Here is a 17,487-nt window from a genome sequence, read left to right on the forward strand (position 1 = left end):
ATTAATAATTTGTGAACATTTTTGTGATATTTTTCAGATTTTTTCAATATTTTTTTTCCATATTTTACTATTAACTTGTTGGATATTTTTCACATATTTCTGAATGTTTTTTCATGCTTTTAGCTTGCAGAAAGTCCACTTTACAAATAGATTTTATTATGTTTCGTTCACATATTTTACTAATATTTTTCAGACATTTTCCCGTATTTTTCCCGTGTGACGTTATGAACCCAGACACGACGGCGTTTAGTTTTCTGACATATCTGAGACTTCACCAACATGTACGAAGCAGCAACAGAGGTTATTTCTTCCATGTTGATGGAGGAAAGGTGTGAACGCAGCGTGTAGATGTCCCGTTGTGGTTGTAATGTGATTGTGGTTTATCGACAGACCCTCAGCAGACTGTCCTGCGCCTACAAGAAGGAGAACCAGACCAAGATGGTGGTGTGTGACCTGGGAAACCCCATGAAGGGAGGAACCAAGGTCAGTGATCACATGACTGTACTGACCGCTCATCTCATGCTGCGTTCAGGGGGTGTAGGAGCTAATCTGACATGTTCATAGAGCCCAGTTTTATATTTTAATTTATTTTATTTAGTTACAAACTAAAGTCAAAATTAATTTCTTAGAGCACCAGATTTAAATAATTTCTTAATATTTTTTGACGTATCTTTAACCTCTAACCTGATGTTGTCTCTTCCTGCTCTCCAATTGGTCCTCTGTCGTCTCTTCCTGCTCTCCGATTGGTCCTCTGCCGTCTCTTCCTGCTCTCCGATTGGTCCTCTGTCATCTCTTCCTGCTCTCTGATTGGTCCTCTGCCGTCTCTTCCTGCGCTGTGATTGGCCAGGTGCTGGCAGAGCTGCGGTTCAGCGTTCACCAGCTGTCGGAGGAGGACACCTCGGTGAAGTTTGACCTGCAGATAGTCAGGTACCGTCCACTGTCCCCGTCTTTAACTCATATGTTCAGGTTCAGTGTGACCTCCACCTCCAGAGGACATCATCACCTCTGATGTTCATCCAGAATAAACCTCCAGAAATCACCTCAGAAATCAGAGAGAACTCGTTTCCACCAGACGCTGCGGGGACTCGTCGTCAGATATTTCCTGATGAATGTTGGATGTGATGAATGAAAGTAAACTCAGAGCGTCTGTCTCCGCAGTACATCACCTGTTGAGTGTTTGAATGAGTTTATTTGTGCTTTAGAGCGTTTAACCGCCTGAAACAATCAGAACATAACTTTATTTTCATCATTCACAGCACCGCCGCGCTGTCTCCTTCTTCTAACGTCACCGCTCGCCCTCGCCCTCGCCCTCGCCCTCGCCCTCGCCCTCGCCATCTCTCTCTCTCTTTCTTTTTAAATGAGTCTGGAAGCATTTTACATTTTACAACTTTTAGGATGAAAAGATTTAAATAAGGTCTGTTGGAGTGTTCGTAATGGGAAGTTGATTGACCTAAACACGAAACAATGGTTGGTAGCGATGGATTCATCGTACCAGATTCATGATACCAGTATCGACCTTTTTTTCTGACATTTTTCCGACTTTTTTTTTTTTGCCTTTCTTCCGACTTTTTATAGAATTTTGGGGGTTTTTTTTCAGAGATTTTTCAGACTTTTTTCAGTCTTTATTTCCGGGCCTTTTCTGGGCTTTTTTTTACATTTTACTTTATTTTCCATTTTTCTGACATTTTTCAGGCTTGTTTCAGAGATTTTCCAAATTTCTTTTGGACATTTTTCCGACTTTTGTTTTGCATTTCTTCCAGCTTTTTATGGACATTTTTGGGGCTTTTTTCAGAGTTTTCCAGGCTTTTGTTGTTGTTTTTTTTCTTTTTTAAATTTTTTCGACTTTTCTTTCGCCTTTTTTCTGACATTTTTCGGGCTGGTACCGATGGATTCATCAGGTTTTCTAGTAGGTTTGATATGATACCAGTATCTTACCTCTAGCTTTATAACTGATCCACTACAACCTAAAAATCACAAGTTGCGTTAAAGAAATTAGTGGCGTTAAAAATAATTTGCGTTAACACGTTATTATCGCGTTGTCTTTGATAACTAGTGAAACTATTTTTGGGTCTTAATGTGGCACACAGTAATTAACAGGAAACTCTGTACAGAGAAACATAATCATCTAAAGTGAACTGAAGCTCTCGGTCCCCGTTCGATAAGATCCAACGTTAATGAGACTTTATATAATATCATGAGACTAGAGAACGATGTGTGTTTCAGAGAGAGAGAGAGAGTTTGAATGGGTGAACATCTCATCAGCATTCATCAGAGCAGAGCTGCTTTTATTCCAACACTCATTTAAATGACAAAAAGCTGAAAGTGTGAAGGAAGCAGCTCCCAGACGACTCGGGTCTGGATGTTAATGACAGGAAGACTTCTTCAGGAAGACGTGCACTCACAGGTTTTTACTGAACCAGTACAACTAACCCTTATTTATAAAGAGTTAAACATGATGATGACCATTTCTTGAAGTGTCAGCATGACGTCTTAAAGTGTCCTCGTGTGTTTTGGGGTAGTAAGAACTTCAACCTACTGTCACCCCGGGACACCAGATACGTCCCCTCGGTGAAGCTGCTGATTCTTCCACTGATATTATATTATGATATTAAAGTTGTTGAAACTGAACTCAGTTTATTCAGACATTTACAACAGTTTAAAAGCTTTAAACGTCTTTTACATAGACCTGTGAAATATTTGTATTTCTCTGGATACATGTTGTCATATATGGAGGATGGAAACTGCCAAAAAAAAAAAAAAAAATGTCATTAAATGTAGCAAAAATAATATTATAATAATAATATCACCCCTTATTTATTTCCCCAAACTTATTTATTTCTGTATTCTTTTCTCTTTACATTTCTGCTCCATTATGTAAATGAGGGGTCTGTCACTCAACATGTGGCATCACAAATAAAGGCGTGAAGCGCAAATAAAAAAAATCATACATTAATAAATAAATAAATACATACATTTAAAATTAAATATAAAATAAATTAAAAATTATAATAAATAAAAAATAAATAAATAAAAAGGGAAAATTAAACAAGAGTAAATAAATAAGGGAATTAATACAAAGATAAATAAATAAATAACAAATTAAAACAGAAATATCAATTTATGTCACATTTTATCAATTAATTAATGACTACATTTATTTTTAATGTTATTTTTGCTTCATTTAATGACATATTTATTAATGGTGTCATTTATTTATTTATTAATTTATTTTTGTCATGAGCCTCAGTAACTCAGGTGAAAGGCAGCAGCACCACCTAGTGGCTGCTTCTATTACAGACCCTAACATCCATCTGTTTCATGTTACATCTGTTTTATAGAATATATTTTATTGCTCTTCTTTGTTTAGTTTATATTTAATCACGCTGAGATGATAAATGATGTTTCCTTTATGTGTTTCAGCTCCAATCAGTTCAACAACACGAGTCCTCGAGTCTCCAGCGTCACCCAGCTCGCCATCCTCGCCAAGGTCTCCATCAGAGGGTAAAGGAACGCCGTGATTGACCAATCAGAATCAAGTATTCAACACAGCCGTGTAATAAATATATATATATATATATGTGTGTGTGTGTGTGTGTGTGTGTGTTCCCAGGACGTCGTCTCCCGCTCAGGTGCTGCTTCCCATCGCCAACTGGAAACCTAAAGAGCCTCCTCGTCACGGAGACGACATCGGACCTCAGATAGTACACGTCTACGAGGTATACAGATATATATATATATGTATATATATATATATATATATATACATATATATGTATATATTAGATGTTAGATATTAGCAGTGGTGAATGTAACTAAGATCGATGCCCCCCCCCCGTCTCAGCTCCTGAACAGCGGGCCCAGTACCATCAGTAAGGCGGCGTTGGAGGTGAAGTGGCCGTACCGGTATAAGAACGGCTCGCTGCTCTACATCACCCATTTCGACACCGACGGACCGATCAACTGTACCACCGACGTGGAGATCAACCCGCTCAACGTCTCCGTGGTGAGAAACATATTTCACTAATAATTTTTCATGTATTTTTCAATATTTTGTTCACATATTTTGCTAATTCTTTTTGGGCTATTTTTCACATATTTCTTCATGCTTTCAGCTCGCAGAAAGTCCTCTTTAGGACAGACATTGTTTTACAATTTTTTCACATATTTCACTAATATTTTTTCTTATAATACGGACAGAATAAAGAATTATTTCACATATAATTTGAATATTTTTCAGATATTTTTTTTAGAGTTTAGTTTTTAAAAGTTTTAAACAGATTTTTCAGATATTTTTTGATTTTGTTTCTCATATATTTTAATTATTATTATATTAATTGTGATTTACTTCTCATAACATGACAATAAATAATGTGAAAGTATCCAGAGGCTCATAGACTCCCCTGCATCTACCGGGGCTCATTAAAACATTTTAGGATGAATTATCTGCATGTCAGTGTTTAATATCAAACTTCATTTATGATATTTGACTTTAATAATGAATCATTTTAATGTGTGTGTGTTAGAACACGTTGACCTCGGGAGGGGGGGGGGGGAACACCAGCGTGGTTCCTCCCAGAGAACGAGAGACGGAGGGACGGAACCGAAACCTCGTCCGTGAGAAGAGAGACCTGGAGGCACGAGACGCTCAGAACGACCTGCAAATACTGGTACGCACTCGCACGCGCACGCACGCACGCACACGCACACGCACACGCACACGCACACGCACACGCACACATACAGTGTGATGATGCTCAGGGTAAATGTCATGGCCAAAGGCTCCATTGTGTGCTTATTGTGTATTTTAGAGCCAGATTCCTTTTCAAGAGGTAGAAAACCCATTTGGCACACTTTGTGTATCCCAGTGGTCCAGATGGAGAGTCCTCCTGGTCCTATCCGGACTAAAACCTTTATAGAATCTATGTGCTTTGTGTTATTTATATCTGCTTTGGCTCAGTTGTAGTCAAGGAGTTGCTGAATGGATTCAGTGCACGGCATCATTTATATAACGGTGTTATCCACTGTCTCATCTAGAGAACAGTTTAGGAGAGGATAAAAATGTTTTCCTTTGGTTCATCCCAGTTTACTCAGACAGAGTAACAGTCACAGTGTAACTGACACTGGGGATGAATTCTCTGAGGTCTGACGCCGGGATCAGACTCCAGGATATTTTAGTCTTTGACGATGGTCACCATGTCAGATCTAACGATCACAGCGCCATAAAGTCTTGCAGTGTCTCACGTATGACCATGACCGATCACGGCACGTCGTATTCCACAATCAAGCGCGAGTTCAGACGTCATCGGGGAGGCGGTCGAAGCGACTGTCGATCGTGGCGACAGAAGCGTTGTGTGTGATGCTGGCGGTCGGGTGTTGAGAACATAAAAAGAAAAGAAAGAAAAAAGGGTTGTGGATGTTCTCCTGGGCGGCACAGAGAGGACGGGACGGGCTGTCCATGAAGTGCTTCCTCTATTGCACGCCAACATTAGTCTTTTTGGACTCCATCATGGTTCTCCCTCGACCAGACGTCAGACAGGCCAGGCACAGCTGCCACAACTCAATGAATGTTTCGTCAGTGTGGTTGTCCCACCTGACGGCAGCAAACATCCCTTTCTCCATGTCTGTTTATTACCACATGACCTGACTGCGACTGTGCGCCGGAGAGAGCAGCTGATTGGTCAAAGCAAAGGAACACGTCGTTGGAGATGACGTCACACTAGGCGTGTCGAGACGAAACATTCTGACAGGCTAGACTTTTCCTCTGGGTGTCGTGGGGCGCCCCAGACTTGGCGTCGGTTGTCGTGTACTATGACACACTACACCAGATAAGAGGATCGATTTTTGCACACGACACTCATTTATCGTTCCCGATCCCCTACGCTGGCCGTGTCGGGCTGTAATCGGGCTGATATCGTGGAGTTTGAACCGAGCATTACCTCCGGCATTACAGACCAAGATCATTCAGATGGACCTGCTAGTTGTGGAGCTATTGTTGTTTTATTCTGGGTCTGTCTGTCAGAGGACATCATGTTAAAGACTTCTGTTAAAACAATGAATCTTTAAAGTACAACATCTACTAACTTACGTGTGTGTGTGTGTGTGTGTGTGTGTGTGTGTGTGTGTGTGTGTGTGTGTGTGTGCGCGTGTGTGTGTGTGTTTGCAGGACTGCAGCACAGCAGAGTGTCTGCGTCTGAAATGTCAGGTCGGTCGTCTGGAGAGGAGGAAGAACGCCATCCTTTTCATCTACTCCAACCTGGATGTCAAAAACTTCCTGAAGGTAACCGTAGGAGAGGAAGACGCTCCTCTGAGGATCAGCAGGTTTTGTGCTCTTCTTTTCCAGCCTTGTTCTTTTATATTAGCTTAGATTTGTTTTATTGTTATTTTTCAGGCTGAGAATCAGAACCGTTCGTACGTGGTCCAATCGACGGCGTCCTTCAGCGTCATCGAGATGCCGTACAAGAACCTGGCGACGGAGCTGCCGTCCAACAGCACCACTGTAATACACCAGTCATCAGCATGTTAATGATTTAAAGAGAGTTCTCTAAATGTTTGTTTCCTCTTCTGCAGATTATAATAGATTATATAGATTATAATAGATTATATAGATTATATAGATTATAATAGATTATAATAGATTATATAGATTATATAGATTATAATAGATTTAGATTATAATAGATAATAATAGATTATATAGATTATAATAGATTATATAGATTATAATAGATTATAATATATTATATAGATTTTAATAGATTATATAGATTATATAGATTATAATAGATTATAATAGATTATATAGATTATAATAGATTTAGATTATAATAGATTATATAGATTATAATAGATTATATAGATTATAATAGATTTAGATTATAATAGATAATAATAGATTATATAGATTATAATAGATTATATAGATTATAATAGATTATAATATATTATATAGATTTTAATAGATTTAGATTATAATAGATAATAATAGTTTATAGATTATAATAGATAATATAGATTATAATATATTTAGATTATAATAGATAATAATAGATTATATAGATTATAATAGATTTAGATTATAATAGATAATAATAGATTATATAGATTATAATATATTATATAGATTATAATATATTTAGATTATAATAGATAATAATAGTTTATAGATTATAATATATTATATAGATTATAATAGATTTAGATTATAATAGATAATAATAGATTATATAGATTATAATAGATAATATAGATTATAATAGATTATATAGATTATATAGATTATAATAGATTATATAGATTATAATAGATTCAGATTATAATAGATTATATAGATTATAATAGATTATATAGATTATAATATATATAGATTATATGCAGTGTTTAAACAGGAGTGTGTGTTTTCAGGTGAGTGTGTCGGTGACGTGGTTGGCAGAAGGTCTTCAGCCGATACCGGCCTGGGTGGTGGCTCTGGCTGTACTGGCAGGGCTGCTGCTGCTGGCGCTGCTCATCTTCATCATGTACAAGGTGAGAAACAAACACTGCACATGTTTTTAATATGTATAAAGCCTTTAGTGTCTCCAGAGGGAGCTGCTCAGGGACGTCTGATAGATGTCCTCAAGGGAGTCCGCGTGAGTTGAAGACTACAAATTAGAAAGAAGAGACCCGGCGGCGCCGGAATGGGGTTTGCGGTGCGGGGGGGGGATGACGTCGGCTAACACAGGATTTAGTGGCTGCGGTGGGTGGACCTTGGACCCACTAGCCCAGCGGTCAGCATCCTGCGTCTCTTCAGCTCCTCTCCAGTGGCTCCCTGTCGATCTTTAAAGATCCCAAATTCCCAAAATGTCCTTTTAGCATAATGACCCCATGAAGAGTGCTTCATGGGGTCAAAACGTTGTCGGTTCCAACATGCATATGTGTACGTTTTGTGGAGATTGGAGGCTTTCATCTGCACCAGAGCTCGTGGAGTTTGGCCTGATATTGAACCCAAACTGATTGAGGAACTGGAGGTGCTTGTTGCCCACAAAAGTCCAGAACTGCTGATAATTGAAGTCATTTTTTTCAACCAATGAATTTGAGCTGTTGCTCCTGTAGTGTGACCTAGAAATCATTTTGTGCGGCACTTTATAGGCGGACGTTTTACTGACGTCGCTTTCAGTCCAACATGGCGGAAGCGTAGCTCTGCTGTTGGGCGCTGATGTTGCTGATGGAACGAACAATTGACTTTCACTTCTTATCAATATACGCTCTTTGGCTCCAATACTAAAATGTTATTATCTTCTTCTTCTTCTTCTTCTCTTCCTCCTCAGTTGGGTTTCTTTAAGCGGGTCCGCCCCCCCCAGGAGGACTCCACTGAGAAGGAGCAGCTGCAGCCGGAGGAGAACGGCAACACGGACGCCTAGAGGTCATAGAGGTCAAAGGAAGGAAGTCCAGGAGAGACACATTCAGGGTAAAATGGCCGTGGAGATGATTTCACTGTATTCACTGTTGAGTGTCAGATAATGGTTCTGGGTTAAGTTTTAATAAGGGTGTTTTTCTTTTGTTCTTATTAGTCATGTTGTGTTTGTGCCAAAAGAGAAGCTCCGCCTGCGTTACACGGGTCCCAGATGAAATCCTCAAAGCTCAATGTTTTAGGAACATTTTGGGAAATGTTCTTTGTTGCAGAGAGAGAGATGTTCAGATGGACACCACTCTCACGTCTGTACCGAGCAGCTGCTTAGCTTAGCTTAGCATAAATACTGGAAACAGCTAGCCTGGCTCTGTCCAAAGGTAACGCCAGCCCGGCTAACGGCCAATCCCCACTGAAAGCCTTTTGATGCGTGCGAGCCATGCTATCTGTTTCCAGTCTTTATGCTAAGCTAAGCTACCCAGCTGCTGGCTCTAGCTTCATATCGACCGTGCAGACATCTAAAAATAGTTCCCAAAATGTCCTTTTAGCATAATGACCCCATGAAGAGTGCTTCATGGGGTCAAAACGTTGTCGGTTCCAACATGCATATGTGTACGTTTTGTGGAGATTGGAGGCTTTCGTCTGCACCAGAGCTCGTGGAGTTTGGCCTGATATTGAACCCAAACTGATTGAGGAACTGGAGGTGCTTGTTGCCCACTAAAGTCCAGAACTGCTGATAAATTGAAGTCATTTTTTTTCAACCAATGAATTTGAGCTGTTGCTCCTGTAGTGTGACCTCTGTGGGTCTGTAAAGGACAGAAGATCTGGACTCTGGGATAGTCTGAGATCAGATTCTGCTCCGAGGTTAGCCGTGAAGCTATCTCCATTAGCTTCCGTAAAGGGCTAGCCAGCCTGGGATCATCCTCCCTATGTTCTTGATATAAACCAACATTGTAAGAGATTGGTGAGGGATATCTTCGTCGTTCGAATTGCAAAAGAACGAAGAGAGACGGACGTTTCAAATGCAGTTTGAATGGTAAAAATGTGTCCAGCCACTGTGGAGATATCAACGTCTAAAGTCAAGAATCAGTCCTGATAACATCAGTAGGCTGTAGGTGATGTTAACATACAGCAGGGTCCTCCCAGGGTCCATGCAAAATACAATCCAATGAAAACAAATGCCTTATTGCAGCGACGTGATTAATTGTATTATTCAGCAGTATATATGAGACAGCAATAGTGCAGCAATAAGTGAGATAATCTGCATTCAGGTCTCTGTATTTTTGGATGAAGATGGTTTATTGTGCTATGATGATGATATGGGATGATGAGGAGTGTTACAGTAATATATTTACTCTGATATATTCTTTCTGCTTTCTGTGTGTGTGACGGGGGGGGGGGGGGGTTGAGTCATTACTGCTCTGCTTTGGGATTTTGGTGTATTTAGTATTTTTTATGTATTTCCTACAAAACCATGATGATAATTGCGAATCCGGCTCATTTCAACTCCATCAAGAAATGTATTTTTTCCTTCTTCTTTTTTTTTTATAGAAAATGATGTTTGGGTGGACGATCAATGCAAGTGATGAGTTTGGAATTTGTAAAATTGACCATTGGCTTAACGCCCCCCCCCCCCCAGGTATTTGGATTTCTTAACGGTGTACAAGAAGCATTTAAAAAAAAAAAAAAAAAAAAGGTGTAAGTGATCAAACTTAAACTTCAATCGTTAGCATGTCTGGCTAGCTAGCTTACTAGCACACTACTACACTGGAAGTGTACGAACGGACGAAGCCGAATTGAGGCACAGCACTAGAGTTGTTAGCCTCAGACTGTTAGCATGATATCATGGAACTGATCTTCGGAACGACTCATTTTGACTCACTCAGAATGAACACACTAACATGCTCATCCGGCTCTTAACAACAGAGGAGTGCTCCCCGGCGCGGCGCTGAAGGGCGAAAAGTGTACGAAACACCGCTAGTCTACGTTAGACATAAAGACCAGTTTTGTGAGATTCTTGTCATAAAACGAATCAGCTGGAAGCATTGAAAAAAATGACTATGAATTTTGACGATAGATCTGCCGCCATTATTGTCATCGTAAACCGTACGTGCGCCGTGCACGAGAACAGAAAGACTGACCAGCGTAGCAACAGTAACTAAGGAGGGCGGGGCTTAACGAACAGTCAGTTAGCGACAGTTGGAACTTTCCCGCCCTGCACTGAGGCTTCTTTGTTTTCCACTTGTTGTCATTTTTTTTTTTTAAATAGTATTATTTTTTTTGTAACTGGCAGCTTTGCTGAGAACAAAAATGAGAAAAGCAGGTTGCCATTTTATCTTCCGGGGAGTTTGTGAGTGACGGTGTGTGTGTGAGTGTATATATAAAAAAATACAAAAAAAACAACTTTGCTATGAATTTACCCATATTGGGTTTGCATCATGAATTAATGTTAATGATAATTTTAAATATATATATTAATCCATTTAACAATCACAATGAAATAACTCCACGGGAACACTTTTAGCACATTGTACGTCGTTTTGTTTTCTTATTTACTGCTTTGGTGTTCACGCTGAATATCCTCAACTGCCGTCATGATCTCGTTAGAAGTTAGTGAGGGATGCATCGATACAGGAAAATAGACTTTAAATCTTCTGTTCATATCTCAGTCGCTTGCAGTTAGAACATGTAAAAAGTTGGACTTTTCACTTCATATATTGTTTAAAGTTTAAAAATGACATTAAACCATTTTACGAGGGGTTATGTGCTGGACTATTTCCTGGCCGGTTGCAGTGACTTCATCTTTATGCTGAGCTAACTGTGCTAGCTGTAGCTTCATATTAAAGACTTAAGACTATCAATCTTCTCATCTAATAAGTGTATTTCCCAAAATATTCAACTGTTACTTTAAAACTTGGTATTTCTCTATGATATTAAATATTCCTGACGGAGTTTTGATGGCTTTGCTAGCATCAGAGCTATCTTGTTTGATAACCATTAAAGACCCTGAAAACTTAGTTTCTAATCTTTAATATTTCTAAACAGCAAAGTTTTAAAAATACACTCTTATAACAGTATTTAGAGTTTAACCCTCAAAAACAGGACTTGTTAGTTTGTTCAGATTTGATGTTGCTGAATTCTTTTTTGGTGCACAAGAAAGCCTTTTTCTTGTTGAATCCCGCCATCTTCAAACCAGCGAGACGAGTTCAGTTAAAGTTGACAAATACAAGAATATTTCATGTGAAACGACCACAACTCCTCCAACGTTAAACTGCGTATTCATGTTGAACCTCAGAGCAAGAAGCTGATAGAGAAAATAGGTTTTGAGGGTCTTTAGGTCAGTTTATTAAAGCTGATAAATGCTCAGTACGCATCAACATTTATTACACTACCATCATGTGTGAAGTCTGGACCAATCACAACAGGCCATTGACGTTACAATAAGTTATCTCGGCATTAAAAATGTTTTAGAAAAAGATTTCTGTCATAATCAACCAGATGCACTGGTCGCATTCCACAGCACGATAGCAATCATTTCTGTTTTAGCAAGACTACCAGTTGGAAAACAGATTTAACTTCTGTAATTAAAAGACATAAATGACCTTGGCCCATCCAGAATTGAAATCCTGGCACTGCGCCTGCATTGTAGGTAAAAAAGAAAGAAAGATTAAAGTCGTACATTTATAAGAAAAAATGTGGATATTCTCTGAAAATATATAAATTTGCGAGAAAAGAACTCTGGAAAACTTGTTTTGTTTTTTGTCAAGGAGCCACATCGCTTCACTTTGCAAGGTTGGATCATCAAATTTGTGACTTAAGTCCCAGGGAGTTTTTTCTCGCAAATGTTTGACTTCATAATCTCAGAGAATATTCAAGTTGTTTCCTTGTAAATTTATGAGTTTTTTTAAATGTACAACTTCAATCTTGAAGTTCTTTCTCTGAATATTACCCCCTCCCCCAGCTCCGTTAATATTATTGTTATTTTTGATTTTTTTTTCACCTACAATGGCCCTAATATGCCGTTGTACACTGCACTCTTCAAACTTTTTATAACGTTTGTGTTTTTTCACTCATTCACCAGCAGGACTGAAGTCAGTTCACTCAGTCAGCAATTTACTGAAATATCTGTGGTGACTTCTCTCATTCTCTCACAGCTGAATTATAGAAAAGGTTTATATATTTTATTATATAAGGGGAGCCTAAAGGAAGAAGTAAAAGTGACTGAACATAGTGATCTGAAGTCTTTCTGTCGTGTTTGAGGGGTTGTAACTGTGTTTTATATTTAATACTACCGTCCTTCTGTCTGTCTTTCTTTCTTTCTGCCATGAGAACATTTATGGACTGTTTTTGATGTTTGTATTCTTTCACCTAGAGAATAAAAAAAATAACTATTTCATAAAGAGATGATTTCAACTTTGAAATAAACTGATTTGTTCACATTTTATTTTATTTGTTTTGTCTTGATGTTGTTATTTTTATTAAAGTCTAGAGGTCGAACCTGTGATCTCTTAATGTGAAATTAGTTAGTTATTGAAATTAGCTCCACCTTTACACATTAATACCTCAATAATCATAATCCAATAATATATATATATATATAACTATAAAGCAACACAATCTGTCTGTCTTGAGAGGTCGTGTCTAGCAGGTAACCCGCGAGACTCTCTGCCCGATGACCTATCCTAACCTTAACTACTAATTCAGTTTTCAAGGTCAATGCATAACCCTAACTCAACTCGTAAGTGACCTTCTAGACCCAACCATGGGTCTAGTGATTTGTCAAATTTGATGCAATTTGGACACACGACACGTTCAATATTAATAAACTTTGAATAAACAAGTGACCACCGTTGTGCTCAGCAGTGGGCTCTGCAGATTACCATGTTGTCATGACAGACACATTTTTTAAATTTCTTTTGTAAAGTTTTTCATGGGTTGCGTATAACAGCACAGTTGTCATAGCTTTATATTCATATTCATTGAGGTCATTCTTAAATAAAGGAAAGAAAGGTTTAGAACGACTGAATTTGCATTTGTGGATGTGGTATTTAGCAAGTAAATATAAAATACAAAATATTTAAAATAAAATAACAGATTTATTATGAAATATTTCCTTTACTTTCCATCTTAAACACACCACGAAAACATCCTTTGAATAAAAAATCTGCAATGAAAAACGTTTAGATGAACTCTAAGATGTCTGACCAAAATCTGTGAAACATTTTCATCTGATTTTGTACAAAAGGAGCATCAATGTCCCTTTTATATCTGTTTATAAAAACAGTTTGCCAGTAGAACCTGTGAATTAATTTCAACGTTACTTCTCTCACTTGGTTAGTGAGATAATATTTGAGAGGCAAGGAGGCACGTTCTCTATTATACCATTCCAAAATGGGTTTTATTATGTAAGGAACTGTGAATCCTACAGGATCGAGTACCCAAAAAAAGCTGGATTGCATTCCAACCGAACTTTCCTTCACCTCCATGGAGTCAACAGCAGCAGCGGGCCGCCTGCAGGAGCCTGCAGGAGCCGCTCTGCTCTGCCAGGACAGCTGGAACCAGACTAACTTATAACTTTACCGCCGGAAAAATACCGCAAATCCAGTTAATACACACCCAGCCGCGTCCATCGTCGTCGGCTCGTTTCCATAGCCAGTGTAGCAGTAGAATGACAGCACAGCACAATCCTAACCCTAACTCTAACTCTAACTCTAATCCTAACCCTAACTCTAACTCTAACCCTAACCCTAACCCTAACTCTAACTCTAACCCTAACCCTAACCCTAACCTTAACTCTAACCCTAACCCTACCTCTAACCCTAACCCTAACTCTAACCCTAACCCTAACCCTAACCTTAACTCTAACCCTAACCCTACCTCTAACCCTCACCTTAACTCTAACCCTAACCCTACCTCTAACCCTAACCCTAACTCTAACCCTAACCCTAACCCTAACTCTAACTCTAACCCTAACCCTAACCCTAACCTTAACTCTAACCCTAACCCTACCTCTAACCCTAACCCTAACTCTAACCCTAACCCTAACCTTAACTCTAACCCTAACCCTAACCCTACCTCTAACCCTAACCCTAACTCTAACTCTAATCCTAACCCTAACCCTACCTCTAACCCTAACCCTAACCCTACCTCTAACTCTAATCCTAACCCTAACTCTAACTCTAACTCTAACCCTAACCCTAACCCTACCTCTAACTCTAATCCTAACCCTAACTCTAACTCTAACTCTAATCCTAACCCTAACTCTAACTCTAATCCTAACCCTAACTCTAACCCTAACTCTAACTCTAACCCTAACCCTACCTCTAACTCTAACCCTAACCCTACCTCTAACTCTAACCCTAACTTTAACTCTAACCCTAACTTTAACTCTAATCCTAACCCTACCTCTAACTCTAACCCTAACCCTACCTCTAACCCTAACCCTACCTCTAACTCTAACCCTAACCCTAACCTTAACTCTAACCCTAACCCTAACTCTAACTCTAATCCTAACCCTAACTCTAACCCTAACCCTAACCTTAACTCTAACCCTAACCCTAACCCTACCTCTAACCCTAACCCTAACTCTAACTCTAATCCTAACCCTAACCCTACCTCTAACCCTAACCCTAACCCTACCTCTAACTCTAATCCTAACCCTAACTCTAACTCTAACTCTAACCCTAACCCTACCTCTAACCCTAACCCTAACCCTACCTCTAACTCTAATCCTAACCCTAACTCTAACTCTAACTCTAATCCTAACCCTAACCCTACCTCTAACCCTAACCCTAACTCTAACTCTAATCCTAACCCTAACCCTACCTCTAACCCTAACCCTAACCCTACCTCTAACTCTAATCCTAACCCTAACTCTAACTCTAACTCTAACCCTAACCCTACCTCTAACCCTAACCCTAACCCTACCTCTAACTCTAACCCTAACCCTAACCTTAACTCTAACCCTAACCCTAACTCTAACTCTAATCCTAACCCTACCTCTAACTCTAACCCTAACCCTACCTCTAACCCTAACCCTACCTCTAACCCTAACTCTAACTCTAACCCTAACCCTACCTCTAACCCTACCTCTAACTCTAACTCTAACTCTAACCCTAACCCTACCTCTAACTCTAACCCTAACCCTACCTCTAACCCTAACCCTAACCCTACCTCTAACCCTACCCCTAACTCTAACTCTAACCCTACCTCTAACTCTAACTCTAACTCTAACCCTAACCCTACCTCTAACCCTAACCCTAACCCTACCTCTAACCCTAACCCTAACCCTACCTCTAACTCTAATCCTAACCCTAACTCTAACCCTAACCCTAACTCTAACTCTAATCCTAACCCTACCTCTAACTCTAACCCTACCTCTAACTCTAACCCTAACCCTACCTCTAACCCTAACCCTAACTCTAACTCTAATCCTAACCCTACCTCTAACTCTAACCCTACCTCTAACTCTAACCCTAACCCTACCTCTAACTCTAACCCTAACCCTACCTCTAACCCTAACCCTAACCCTACCTCTAACCCTACCCCTAACTCTAACTCTAACCCTACCTCTAACTCTAACTCTAACTCTAACCCTAACCCTACCTCTAACCCTAACCCTAACCCTACCTCTAACCCTAACCCTAACCCTACCTCTAACTCTAATCCTAACCCTAACTCTAACCCTAACCCTAACTCTAACTCTAATCCTAACCCTACCTCTAACTCTAACCCTACCTCTAACTCTAACCCTACCTCTAACCCTACCCCTAACTCTAACTCTAACCCTACCTCTAACTCTAACTCTAACTCTAACCCTAACCCTACCTCTAACCCTAACCCTAACCCTACCTCTAACCCTAACCCTAACCCTACCTCTAACTCTAATCCTAACCCTAACTCTAACCCTAACCCTAACTCTAACTCTAATCCTAACCCTACCTCTAACCCTAACCCTAACTCTAACTCTAACCCTACCTCTAACCCTACCTCTAACCCTAACCCTACCTCTAACTCTAACCCTACCTCTAACTCTAACCCTACCTCTAACTCTAACCCTAACTCCAGATGGCTTTCATGCTAGTTACAGAACATAAAAAGCACCACATGAACTGCTGGGCTTGGTCTATGTTAGTTTAACATTTAGCAGGACTTTACTGTTTTTAAATTACAGTTCATGATAGCAGTTACCATTTAAATTAATTATGAATTATGCTAATCTCTAGGTGCTAGCACGCTAAGTATTGTTACGATTCTGGTAAGGTAAGAGTGCTGTATGTGTAAAGGGAAAGGGAAATTAAACCATCAGCACGTTTGTTTATTGTCAGTACTGTATATACTGCTCCTATTTTTATATTTCCTTATAGTTAATTGTTCATATTTTGTTTCAGTTTGTTTAGCTCTTTTTTTTACTGTGTTAGCCGATGCTTCTTGTTTTCTGCACTATCCCCTTTGCTGCTGTACACTGCACATTTCCCCACTGTGGGACTAATAAAGGAATATCTGATCTTAACTCTTATCTTACAACATCTGGTGAATCAGTGTTAATGACTGATTATCTGGCGAGAAGCCTGAAACCCGCTCATTGCTACTTGTGGCTTTGATTTTGGCAATTGAGCTTTTTCCATCTGTTGATCGAGAAAGGGTTTATATATATACATATATATATGTATATATATGTATATATATACATATATAGTATTATTTTTTATTTTGGATTAATATATTTATTATATTATTTAAGAAAACTGAATAAACTGTCACAAAAAATAATTATTTGTCCCTTTTAGAGAACAAAAGTGAATAAATCAGAACCAGACGCTGTGTTTGACGGAATGTCTTTTATTTTTGAATGCTTAGTTGATTATATAATAAAGGAAATCGGCTCAATAGAGAGAAAATCACACAAGTTTTAAACATTTTGAAAGTAAAAACCCAAGAAATCGATAAGTGTTGTTACAGTTGTTCATTCTCCTCTTGTATCACAGAAAGTTATGACAAAATATGGACTTTAATTTTCTATTTACCTCAGTTTTGGTTAAAGGACTTGTTCAACATTTTGGATGAGAAGATCGTCACCACTCATGTCCGGTAGGTGGATTTGG

The 17,487-nt window shown here is 39.0% G+C and overlaps 1 protein-coding gene across 1 annotated transcript in view; it reads left to right on the forward strand.

Annotated features, from left to right (window-relative positions):
- The window catches only part of itgav (integrin, alpha V), a 53,656-nt gene extending 40,829 nt beyond the window's left edge, over nt 1-12,827 (forward strand). Inside the window, exons 23-32 of the mRNA XM_074657984.1 lie at nt 391-483; nt 848-927; nt 3,421-3,501; nt 3,611-3,716; nt 3,842-4,003; nt 4,524-4,667; nt 6,164-6,277; nt 6,389-6,496; nt 7,402-7,521; nt 8,304-12,827. Of these exons, the coding sequence (XP_074514085.1) occupies nt 391-483; nt 848-927; nt 3,421-3,501; nt 3,611-3,716; nt 3,842-4,003; nt 4,524-4,667; nt 6,164-6,277; nt 6,389-6,496; nt 7,402-7,521; nt 8,304-8,396 (1,101 nt within the window). The 3' untranslated portion in view covers nt 8,397-12,827. The remainder of the gene's footprint in view (nt 1-390; nt 484-847; nt 928-3,420; nt 3,502-3,610; nt 3,717-3,841; nt 4,004-4,523; nt 4,668-6,163; nt 6,278-6,388; nt 6,497-7,401; nt 7,522-8,303) is intronic.
- Nucleotides 12,828-17,487: the final 4,660 nt, after the last annotated feature.

This window comes from Sebastes fasciatus, chromosome 14 (assembly GCF_043250625.1).
Source record: "Sebastes fasciatus isolate fSebFas1 chromosome 14, fSebFas1.pri, whole genome shotgun sequence".
Taxonomy (NCBI): domain Eukaryota; kingdom Metazoa; phylum Chordata; class Actinopteri; order Perciformes; family Sebastidae; genus Sebastes; species Sebastes fasciatus.